Genomic DNA, 12,601 nt, shown 5'->3' on the forward strand with positions numbered 1-12,601 from the left:
GTGCTGAGCTGTGCTGAGCACTTCTGCTCACTGCCAGGGTCCAGCACAGTCCACCTCTGCCAGAGAGAGGTGTTGAGGCCTTTACAGGCATCAGTCTCCTGCCTGGTCCACTCCCAGATCTGGAAAACTAATTCGGCTGGAGGTGGGGAGGGTCATGGTTGTGCCACTGCTCGAAGTATCACTGCCTACAGCAGATGGAGCTTTAAAAAGCACAGGGCCAGCATGTGAGGTAAAATGCAGAAATTAATGACTGTAAAGGTCAAGTGGGATGTGCTGATGGAGGCGTCGGCCCTCGGCTCCTGGGGATGGGCTTGGATGACTCTCACTGCTGTAGTTCCAGCCTGCAAGAACAGAAGGCAGGTGGGCACAGGCATCACACACCTGCCCACACCCAAGCCCCCAAAGACACCTCAATGGCAAGGGCACATGAGGACATGCAGACACTCAGGGTCGCTCAGGGTTCTTCCAGGGCAAAATGATGCTGTGATGTGCAGGGATGAGAGGGGAAGATTGTCCTGCTGTCATCTTCTTGTTCACAGGGAGCCGCATGGCAGGACGTGGCCTTGTAGAACACTGGTGGTCACCATTCCTCCTCAACCAGGAGGAAGAGAACAGGCAAAGCCAGAAAGCAGGTGGGACCAGATGGGCCATCATGGAAAAAGAACTTAATGATTTGGGAGGTTTCATCCATGCTTGCCCTGTTCCTGTACCCTGCCTGGGTTTGGTATAATCTGTTCTAAGCACTTGTTGGCTCATGGGTTTGCCTACAACACACTGACCAGCAGCTCCTCCATCCCTGGCAGACCTGTGCCCTACTTGCTTGGGCTCAGGGAGAGGCACTGTGGAATGGGACAGACTTGGGGCATTGTGTCCAGCCAGCCCAGCTGGAGAAGAAGCCAGCTCAAGGGTCTGACGGGCTTGGGACACGGTGTCCAGCCAGTCCAGCTGCAGGAGAATCCAGCCCAAGGGTCTCAGAGGCAAGGCAGGAGAGGGCAGGGTATCCTTAAGGCCCCATGGGCATCTCATCTTCCAGCCCTGGAGCAAAGGTGTAAGGTGAGCTGCAGGACTGGCTGAGGGGACAAGGACAGGGCAGCCTGGTCCTGTGTTCCCACTACCTGTGGTACCATCTGAACACCTCCACAATCAATATATGCACTTGCAGCGTCTTGGTGAGGGGTGACACAACACCCCAGATTGATGCTTCTCCAAGGCTGTCAGCACCAAAGCCTGGCCAAGGGCGAGGCAGGCTGCAGGCTGCAAACCCCCAGCTTGGGCTGGTGGTATCTGTCACCTCTGCTAAGCCCCTGCTCAGCTGCTGTCGTCCACCCACCGTCACCCAAGGGCTGAAGGCTCACGCCGCACCTGCCGCTGCCTCCCCGCCCGGTAACACCACGTCTTGCACTGAGTAGCCTCCTTCTGCTGTCACAGGCCGACCTATTTCTCACAAATCCTGACTGCTCTGGCCTTAAAACATCTTGACGCAGTGCTGAAACCAGCCTTGGCACAGCAGCCAGTGCCCGATTAAGCGGGAGCCACTGTGGCTTGGCGTGGGCTTTGCAGCGAGCAGGCGCTGGCCAGGAGAGCAGCACAAACCGGGCAGCACCTGCGTGCTCATCAGGGATAATCAGGCATTGATTGTGATTAAAAAGAGGGATACCAGGGCTCAACCAGGCTAAATGGTCCTTGCTGCCCACAGCCATGGGATGCTGAAGGGTGGGAGTTCTCTGCCTGGGCTGAAGCAGCTGGGCATGGAAAGAGGTGCCAACCGGCACACCCCAAGCAGTCATTCACTCTGGAGGGTGCAAGGGTGGGAGCTGAGACTCCAGACCAAGACAGCTTCTCCACAGACACAGTACCATGGAGCTGCAGGCAGGATTCCAGCTCTGGTGCACTCTGGTCATGAGGGTAGGAGGACCTCGGGCAGTTTCTGTGTAGAAACCACTCTGTGATGGCTGCAATGACATCCCGAGCCTCCTGCAGAACCACAGCAGGGCAGCCAGCCAAAGCACATGGCCAGCTGGAGCCACAGCTCTGCATTGCCTGGGACACAGCTCATTCCAGGGTGGCATGGTGGGATGCAGGAATGGGTGTCAGCTGCGATCTACAGGGTCCTTTCCAAGGATACTGTTGGATAAACATCCTCCTGCTCCAGCTCAGGCACAGGGAGATCTCAGCGTGGTGGTAGGTCAGGAATTTTGGAAGTCCCAGAGGTGAAGTGATGTGGATGTCAAGCCTTCATCACAAATAAAAGATAGTCCATAGTTCCTGTTTCCTGAGAAAAGCCCTTTTCAGGCTTGCTCTGGTACAGAGCCAATGACAAGCAGAGCATCCCAAGACCTGGTGGGACCCTCCTCCGCCATCCCACACCTCAGCATGGGCACTTTTGGAGGGAAAAAGCCAACACAGTGATCATTCCCAGCGGAGATTCTGCAAAGAGATCAGTGATCCTTAGCCTGAATTTGAAAACTGTGCAATCTCTCAAAGAACTTCAGCCAAGGCTGGAAATCAGCCCGGGAAGCTCCCATGTTGAGTATGACACAAGGAAGGTCACCTGGCCAGCTGCTGGGAGCAGAACCTGGGAGCTTTATTCAAATTAATATTCCCAGCTGAGTTGTCCCAGCAGCCCCAGGCTCCAGCCTCGAAGATGATCAGACAACCTGAGCCAAGTCAGACGTGCAGCAGTGAGCCTCTCCATTGACTGCCCATACCTGGGGACCCCCGGCAGACCTCCATGGGTCGTCTCTGGTGGCTGTGGGGCTGCTAAAACCCCTGACCAAGGTGGTGTCACCTTAGCCCAGGTCACTCTGGGGAGCACCCACTGATGGTCCAGCTGTGCAAGAGATGCTGGGTGGCTCTAACACCTGGTGTGGGTCTGACTTGTGCCTACAGCCCTCTGGTGGGATGTGCAGTCTCCCTACCAGGAACAGATCCCACCACCCCAACCCACTCTTGGGGGAGATGTGTGTGAACGGGGTCCCCTCGCAGCAATGAGGATTCGATGCTCACAGACATTCCCATCCCACCACCAAGGTCCCAGCAGCCTCCGAGCCCCGGCAGTGGGATCAGGCTGCCGGGAGGTCACGCCTGGCCGGCGGCGCTCGCAGCGAGCGCGCCATCCGGCTCAGCTGAAGCGCATTTTGTTCGGCGCTTCCTGCATCCTGCCCCATCCCCACGCCGGGGGGGCGGGTCAGCCCGGGGTCAGGCTGCTAATTGCAGCCCGGGGGACAAGGGGACCAGGCGGTCGCCAGGCCACTGCACCAGGCTGGGACCCGGTGCAGGGGCACGGGATGGGTGATGCCCAAAAGCCAAGCCCCGCACCCCACGATGTGCCAGGACGGGACATGTTTCTGGCAGCAGCCTGGACGTTCCAGCCTCTGCTGCAGCTCACTCTGGAATCCATCTTCTCCAAGCCAGGCCACTCCATGTGGAAACCACCGCTGGCATCGCCGCTGGACCAGCCCCACACTGCAGTCCAGCCTCACCTGGCATCACTCGCTGGCACCTTCCCACACCACCAAGGACAAACAGGGATTGGGACACGTCTGTGCCCTCTGTGGCAGCACACCCTAGGGCCACAGGCAGGTTTGGTTACCCTTCTCCTAACTCTGTTTAATGAGGATGTTAATTAAGAGCGACTCGAGGCCAGCCCTTGTGGTAGCGCCCAGGGTTGGCCCTCAGTGCTGTGCCAAGCTCGTTATCATCATCCCAGGCGCCCTTTGTCACCTGGCCGTCAGCGGGCACCCTGGGGACAGCAGCCCTGGGTGGGGACAGCCCAGCACAGGGGTTGAGCATGGAGGAGAGGATGGGTTCACCCTGGGGGGATGCCTGAGGTCCTGCCTGGACAGGAGCTCGTTAGGCAAGGCTCCAGGCCAGCACAGGGCCATCCACCTACACACACACCCCGGAGGCAGGGAGGCAGTCCAGCACCCCATCTCCCAACCTCCTCATATCTCACCTCCCATCTCCCACCTCCCCACTACCCCATCCCACTCCCAGGCAGGGTTTGAATCCCACGCTGTCTCCATCTCCTTCCTTTCTCCCAAACCTGTTTTCCCACATGGGGAAGCCCCTTCTCCCTTTGTCCTGTGCTAATGTTTGTGTCCTCTGCCAGCACCACATGCCTGCTATGGCTCCCCTTCCCTTCCAGGGCCCTGCCAGTGTGTCACAGTGGGGTTTGCCACGCCCCAGTGGCACTTCCCCATCCAGTGCTCCATGCCAGTGATAGCCCCAAGCACAGTCCTCTTGGGGGTGGCATGGCCAGACCAGGGTGACATTCCCAGCAGTCCCCAGCCCCAGCTGTGGGTGGGATGAAGCAGCATCCCCCGTGCAGCTCCCCAGGGGCTCAAGGCAGGGGAGGGGGCCCTGCGTGCTGCTCCCAGGACACTCTCCCAGCATGGGGTAGGGGCTGGCTCCTCCTGGGTGCCAGGACTGTGCCTTCACACAGCCCCAACCCTTAGCCACAGCTGTAAAAGGAACAACCAGACTCCTTTTTCCCATAACACCCTCCACCACATTCCTGCTAAGTGATTTCGGCTGTTGCCTGAGCAGCACGAACTGGGAACCAGCTCACAGCAGCCCCTGTGCCAGTGCCACCCTGGTTGGAGCTGAGCTGGGAATGCCACTGCTGGGGGCACACAGGCTCTGTCTGTCCCCCCAGGCCTGGAGCTTTGTCCCTAGCTGTGCTGGCCCAGCTCCACTGCTGTCACCATGTGCTCCAGTTGTTCCCACAGGCTCAGACACTGGTGTGACTGGTGCCTGGGTCTGGGCTCCAAACCACCTCGGTGGAATGCTGCTGGAGAGGGTGTTTGGGGCAGTTTTCCCCAAGGACTTTCTGCTCCATCCTAGCAGGTCGCTGCCAGACAGGGACAGAGCTTATGCACCGCCGTCATGCACCGCTGAGTGCACATCTGGCCAACAGATGCTGGCCCAAACACTGGCTGGAGCTGGGGACCGCTACGTCCTCCCAGCAAGACAGAGCTCACAGTGCTGGGTACAGCTGGATCTACCTCTTGCCAGGCTGGGATGACCCTGGAGAACCTCCTGGGGGCTTGAAGGAGGCACCCAGCCCACCTGCCCAGCATGATGCCCAGCACAGCACCTCAAGCACCAACAGTGAGCATGATGGTTTGTCTGTGGTCAAGCCCACCTGGTTGTCCCAGACAGTTCCTGCTGACTCAGTGCCAGCCCAAGGCCAGGCTGGAAAGCCATCCTGAGCCCACTCACCTTTGGGAGCTTGTTTTAGGCTTGTCCCAACAAAGCCAGACTCATTGAGGTTCTCTGTGACCCATTAATAATATTCTTTTACCAAAACAAATGGCATTGGCGCTGCTGGGTAAAACTCAGGTAGGTCAAGCTGGGAAATATCCCCGGGAGGAGCCAGGCTGGCTTAGCCCAGCCCCTGCCAGGATTAACTGTGGGGATTTAGCAGCCAGGGCGACTCCAGCTCGGCTCATCAAACTGTCCCACCACACTCTGGCAGGACCACGGTGTGTGGGCAGGTGGGGGAAGAGGGACCCCAGCCACCATCACTACTGGGGGGCCTGGAGGGCTGGACAGAGGAGTGGGAGAGAAATAACCAAGCTGGAAATCATGACACAAAACATGCATTCATTTTATTCACAAAAACAGCCTGGATCGCTAAAACATTACAAACAGCATTTCAATTTAATGATGGAGAGAGAGCTGGAGAGACGGGGGGGTGAACAGAAGAGAAATATCACTTTGTGTAACTGCTTCAGCACAGGTCCTGCAGTATTCTGGTTTATTTTGATTTTAATTTCTGTAAGTTTACAAAAATTACTTCTAGGAGTAAACCGTTGCAATTAGGAGGATTTTCTGTACGCAGCATTTCTGGTTCTATATTAATAAACTAACAATGACTTCTTTTTTTTTCCTTTTTTTTACTCTTTTTTTTTCCTTTTTTTGAATTCCGCCAGTTGTGTAGCAATTGTTTTCTTCAACCTTTGATACCGACCCTCTTGTGGGTTAAACTTCCAGAGGTGAATGGCGAGGAGAAGGGATACTACATCGCTTTAAACATATTCTCATTTATAAACATGAAGTTGAGGCATTCTAGAAACTATCCACTCTATTGTATGATGGGAAAGAATCAAATAAAAAGTATAAATGAGGGTGCAATTAAACAACTGTGCTAAATTACAGTAGTGCTTATTAGTAACTAGATTTTAAAAGGTTACTGTAAATTTACATTCCCTACACAAGTACTGCATCTTTCACACATAAACAACATCAACACCAAAACACAGAAAGAAACTGATTGTCCATACTCTGTCTATTAAGTCTTGGTACTTTACAGATCCATTGTTTTTTTCTTTTAATTATTTTTTCTTTTTTATTTGAAAAGCAGTTAAATGTCTGACTAGGACTTGAAGATGTTAAAACAAACGCAAGAAAAAAAAAAGAAAAAAAAAGAAGAAAAAAAATTATAAAAACAGGAATGAGATTTGCGAGAAAATATTTTTGGTTCTAAAGAGACACAGGTGCATCCATTCATTTCAGCCAAAAATCCCTTGCCTGAGACAACACAAGCAAGCAGTGACATTGCACTTGGATGACAGAGCTTTGGGATTCCCGTTCCTACTGGAACCATCTGAACGCGGCTCCTGTAGGAAGCATCACCTTCTGGAAAGGAAGAGAGACAGGGACGGGGGACAGAAGAAGAAGGGACAAGGCGTTAGGTCGGGTCCAGCACAGCCACAGGGTTGGGCACCCACCCCTCACCCCAGCCCACCACCCCAGTCAGTGGCCTCGGGCTGGATTCAGCCCGGGCTTAGCACCTTCCAATGCAGCCATCTATCCCAAGATTTCCAACCCAGGATGCCAGCTGGAGGGACACTTGGGGTCCCCCGACTGCCAGCCTCCCTCCCTGGCAGGGCACTGGCACAGAAGCTTGGCAATTGTTCCCACATTCCCATGTCCCCAGGACAATGGCTCAGCCACCAGCTTCTCCTCTGGCCAGTGGCAAGCACAATGGGGAGTTGGCACAACAGCCCCCTTGGTGCCAGCCCCCACCATCCCTGCTATGGATGGACAGACACCCAGAGGACAGGAGTCCAGCCAACAGATGGGTTTAAGAGAGCATTGAGGTGGAAACTGAGGCAGGGAGTGAGCTGGACAGGCTTGGGGACACCAGACAGGGAACTGCTTGGGACACAGGGAATATCTCCTGCAACCTCAGTGAATAACCTTGACCCCAACAGAGCAGCCCTGGGCACCACTGGAGACCTCTCGACATCTTGCAGGGAGGAGAGGTAAGTTCCACAAGGCTCAATCCCACACCCAACAAAGTGCCCAACAACAGATGAGACCTCTCTGAAGCCACGTCTAGGCAATGCCCCAACAGCACTGTGGTCCTCTGGAAGGAGAACCAGGAATGTTTCCCATCTGGATAGGGTGGAAAGCCCGCACAACATTCATGAGAACATGGTTGGGACAAGGACCACAACATCTCTCAGTGCCAGCAGCCTCCAAGCAAGGCCAAGCTGTGCTAGCCAGCCACACAGTCACCTCAGAGGGCTCTGCATTAGGCTCCTGCATCTCCAAACAAGCAAAGGACACAACAGGAAACAGGCCACAGGCTGTGGTGATGGGCCCAGGACATGCTGTCATGACCCATGACCAGGTTGCCATGGGGTTGTGGGGGATACACCTACACCCAGCCCCAGCTCCTGGTGCTGAGCCCATGGGCAGGGTTGAGACACGTTATGTAACATACCAAGAGTCAAACCCGAGCCACGTTCTGTGGTTCCTAACCCCATGCAGGACTCAGATCTCACTGGGTCCTTCTCTTGGACCAAGACATCCGCTAAACCTCAATGAGTAACCAGGGCAGCGTCCTCCTATCCCTGCAGGAGGCACCCAGGTGTGCTCACTTCCACAGGCACCACAACCCAGACATGGGGCTGGGGCAAGGGGTTGAAAGGCTGGAATGGGCAAGGGGTTGAAAGGCTGGAATGGGCAAGAGCTGGTGGTGCCCACCAGGCTGCAGACAGATCACACCCGCTCCTGCTCCTGGCCCATGTCAGGTCCTCTGGGCAAACTGAGCTGAAGCAGCCTCAAGCTGCAGGAATCACCCCCTTCCCCAGAGGTCTCTGTGACATGTATTCAAGCATCTGGGGAAGGCCCAAGTGCCTCTGCCTGATGATGCACAGGCCTGTGGCACAGCACACCACCCACACTGGCTCCCACTCAAGGTACTGGATGCAAAACAGGCAGGGCAGAGCATGGTTGACTCTCCAGCAAAGGCAACCAGCCCAGGTCCATCACCTCAGGAGAGAGGAACAAGGGGTGAGGGTTGCCTTATGTGTCTGAAAGGAGATGTCTGAGAAAGATCTCTGCTCCTTCATTATTAAAGGAAGATGGACAACCAGCTCTAATGTGGATGCTCAGGATAGATTCCCCCTCATCATCACAATCACAGACTCACAGAATGGTTTAGGTTAGAGGAGACCTTAAAGATCATCTCATTCCAAATCCCTCTTATGGGCAGGGACACCTTCCACTATACCAAGTTGCTCCAAGCTCCATCCAACCTGGCCTTAAACACTTCCAGGGGTGGGGCAGCCACAGCTTCTCTGGGCAGTCTGCGCCAGTGCCTGCCCACCCTCATCACATTTCTGCCTATTGTCTAACCTTAATCTACCCTCTATCAGTTTAAAATCCTCGCCCCTTGTCCTCTGTGGTGAGAGACTCTCTGTCAGGCTGATGTGAGGGTGGCAATGAACCTCACTGGCACTATCTGGGACACCAAGGCACTTCCCCACAGCTTCTCTGGATGGAGAACAGCTCTGTTGAGTCAAATCCCAACAACTCACGGCCTTCATGCGACCTACAGCTCTGCGGACAAGCCCAGGGTAACCTGTCCAGCATTAGCTGGGCTTGCTGGGGCTGGAAGAGCCCAGAGGAGCCTGGTCAGTGCAGGGACGTGCTGCTGCCTGCTCCGAGCATCCGACCTGCCTCGCCAGTCCTGGAGCCCCAGGCAGCCACCACTACAGTGGGACACCAGCAGTAACTGGTTATTCGGGCTCTGTAGATGTGCAGATAAAAGATTAACAGCAGCTGAGGGATTTAGCCTGTTTTTTTATGCCACCATAAAGGTTTAATTCTAATTTTTTTTACTGCTTGATTTTAAGATCAATGTTTAATCACAGCTGCGGTCCCTGACCGGGCTCTCCGAGGACGTTCCTCTGGATGCAAAGGGTTGGCAGGACAAAGTCACTGTCCTTCTCCCAGGAAATACCACCACTCCCTGCAGAGGGGGATGAGGCTTCACTGAGGCCTGTAATTGTATCAGCTCCATATAAAGGGCCACTGAATGGACCCTTCTGTCCCAATATCAAGTACAATGGTGTGATGTCACCTCCCCAGAACCAGCAGTCCATGGACCTCTGCATCCTGGCACTCTCCAGATGAGTCTCCACCACAACGCAGGTGCCAGTGGTTGCTCTACAGTTGGCCCAACACAACATATGACCAAGGCTGGTTGACACAGAGTTAGGTTTAACAACCCAGCCATTAACCCAGGTGACCCTGGGACATCAGCTGGGGTCATGGTGTCCCTGTCCCAACCATAGTCTTGTTCAACTGTATCAAGGCCAACACACAGTGTAAGTGGATATTCTGAGAGAGGGGAGGATCTGTCCTGAAAAGGAGATGGTGATGTCCTGGAGCAACCCATACGTACCCAGGCTTCCATCCCACCAGCACACCATCTCCCTTCAGCCTCAACACACCTTCGGTTGTGCCCAGGAGGGATGGGGACTCATCTCTGGTGGGGCCCAACTCTACCACAAGAAGAGCCATATTTCAGTGGCCAGTTTCCCAGACAGTAGTGAGATGGGGAAGCCAATCATAGGGCTGACTATTTCATGGGCTCCTGGTGCTATTTATCACCCTCGGGACCCAGCATAGTACTGGGAGAAGGGAGCAACTCCTCTGGCTGCTGCAAGCTCTGAGTCTATTGACCCGCTTTAGGACTCTTTGGAAGAAATGAACTTCTTTTTTTTCCCTTTCTCCCTTTTTCCAGATCACTGACTCAGCAAATTAGAACAAGAATATAATTTAGCAATACAGCAGTTTTTGAAAGACACAGTCCCCCTCTCCTCATCCCCACCGCCCAAATAGATTTTTTCCCCCTTCAGTATTCATTCAGAGCTGATGCTAATTGAAAAACGTAGAACGTGGCTAAGGGAGCGTCAGGTTTTGGTTGTGTTGGGACCACCAGAGGATGGGCAATGCCCTCGTGCCAGGATGCACAATCCAGCTGATGTCCAGGTGACTTTTGAGCCTCTGCTGGCTCTGGGGACAGCTGGTGGTGGGATCAGCTCACAGAAAAATCAAACCTGGCTTAAGCATAACACGTCAGGGACCCTGCAGCCTGGCCTTGGCCCAGAGCACTCGTGGGTGTGCTGCAAGAGGCAGGTTCTGCCAGACTGGAGTGTCCATGGGATACCCCTGCACTGCTGGCACCCAGCCCTCACCCACACCACACCACCAGTCCATGGCCTCAGCTGAATTTCAGACCCACACAATGACTGGACTTTCCCTGTGGCCCCCACATGGATGTCACATGTCCCTGGTGGATTTGGCAAGGTGACACCCCAGCTCAACAGCTCTCCTCCAGAGCCAGGGGCAACATCCACAGTGGCTGTGGTGGACAGTGACAGCCCTAGCACCATCCCAGAGCCTCACACCAGGGCATCCCCAGGAGGAGCAGGGGTGCTCCCAGCTCCATCAGGTGCCAAAGCAGGCGCACTGACAGTGGGGACTGCAGCACCACAACCACTGGGAAATCAGACTGATGCCTTACGGACTCATCCTGACCACCCCAAATGGATGTTGACCCAGGGAGACCCAGCACAGCCACACCACAGGGGATGCTGCCCAGTGCGCGCTGTAGGAGTTTACCCCCAAACCCAGGGACCGCTGTGCTCCTACTCAGAGCGGAGTGAGCTGATGGGCTGGGCTCTGGCTGCACCATGGACATGGGTTTCACCATCACCAATTACCTCGACCTTTGCCCCAGAAAGTCACCCCCTGCCTCCCCACCCTCTGAGATTAGACACCATTCCCCAGCTCAGGGAGATGCCAGGACAAGGGACACCATTAGCAAAACCCCAGCAGAGCCCCAGTGCTGTCTGTGCCTGCAAAGGGGAGAGCGGAATCCAGCGTGCCCAGGGACCCCAGGGAGATACCCCAGCCCTTCTGCCCACACTGATCAACCCCAGTATGCAAGGTAGGGCAGGGTCTGGGGGCACTGAGCAGAGCACACATCTGTGAGAGCTGTTAATGGAAAAGGGAAAAATAAAAAAAAAGTAAGAAGTACCAGGTGTTTTATTATCTAGGGCAAGATCCAAACCCAGGAGCGCAGCCCGAGGAGGGGTTAGGGTGCCTGAGAGGGGCCGGTTACCTCCAGTGCTGCAGAAGGCTTCTTTTTGAGTTCTTCACATTTTCGGAATTTGCAAATCTGGTGGCCAGTTTTGCGATTCCTACAACTGCTGCACTGCTCGCAGTTTATCCGTCTTCGGCAGGGCGGGCACATGCCGCATCTTTTCCGTTTCTTTTTCCCCGAATTGATGGCAGATGCCAACTCATTCTGCATGGGATACTCTGCCAAGCCAGCCATATGGAGCGCGCTCTCTGCCAGAAACACGCCGGCAGGGGTCATAATGAAAAGGCCTGGGTTGATGGGAAAAGCCCCCAGGTAAGGAAAATCAGAGGGGCCGTTCATTGTCTCTGCAGCTGAGACTGCCTCCATGTCAGAGATACCAGTCCCGTGCTCGCCTGCTAGAGGAAGATGCTCCTGTACCACTCTTTTGAGCATTTCTGTCGACTGAGCAAACTGTTGGAGGGCGGTCTGTCCTTCTGAGGAGAGCTCCGACATCCGGTCTAATTTGCTCAGCATACTAGAGATGTTTTTGTGCTTTGAGGTAGAATGACTTTTATCCACAGTCGCATCGTTGCCATTAGCTAAGGGGTTGCCTTTCTCTGAATGTTCGCTTATCGAGCTGCTGCTACCAAAGGTGGAATAGTGGGAGAGTGGACGGGACTTCTTAAGACTTTTGTTCAAAGGTTCACTTATTATTCCACTTTTGTTCCTCCTCTCGGAGTTGACAGGGGGTTGAGAGTCATCTTGGTTATTTTTTTCCGTCTCTGGCTTGTTCCCAGTGTCTTGATGGGAGCCCGAATTTGACATGGTGCTCAGAGCACAACAACAAAACCAACCCCAAAATTAAAAAAAAAAAAAAAAAGATGAAAAACAAAAAAAATCCAAAACCCACCCCCAAAGCGAAAGTGAAAGACCCCCAAAGCCCTTCTGGTAGCACCAGCCCGCCGGGCACCGGGGATGCTCAGATGGGAAGGCGCATCAACAGGGCGTCTCCTCCGGCGCCGGCTGCGGAGGACTCAGGGCTCTCTCAGTGCACAGACATACTCTGCGGCTCTGGGACACACCACGCGGCTCTGGAAGGAAAAAAGAAAAGAGTTAGCGCTGGCAAGAGCCAACGGGCTTTTCAAAGCAGCTCTTCCTCCCCCTGCCATGAAAGTCTCAGCGCCGTGAACAAAGGAACTCCAGGGAACGGAC

At 54.5% G+C, this 12,601-nt stretch overlaps 1 protein-coding gene across 3 annotated transcripts in view; it reads right to left on the reverse strand.

The window, feature by feature from the left end:
* Positions 1-5,593: 5,593 nt before the first annotated feature.
* Positions 5,594-12,601, reverse strand: part of CXXC5 (CXXC finger protein 5) — a 37,542-nt gene continuing 30,534 nt past the window's right edge. For all 3 annotated transcript variants that reach the window (XM_071570139.1, XM_071570140.1, XM_071570141.1), the window contains exons 2-3: positions 11,429-12,480; positions 5,594-6,642 (exon numbers count right to left, since the gene is read on the reverse strand). In XM_071570139.1, the coding sequence (XP_071426240.1) occupies positions 6,598-6,642; positions 11,429-12,214 (831 nt within the window). In that variant the 5' untranslated portion in view covers positions 12,215-12,480 and the 3' untranslated portion in view covers positions 5,594-6,597. The remainder of the gene's footprint in view (positions 6,643-11,428; positions 12,481-12,601) is intronic.

Source organism: Pithys albifrons, chromosome 15 (genome assembly GCF_047495875.1).
Source record: "Pithys albifrons albifrons isolate INPA30051 chromosome 15, PitAlb_v1, whole genome shotgun sequence".
Lineage (NCBI taxonomy): Eukaryota > Metazoa > Chordata > Aves > Passeriformes > Thamnophilidae > Pithys > Pithys albifrons.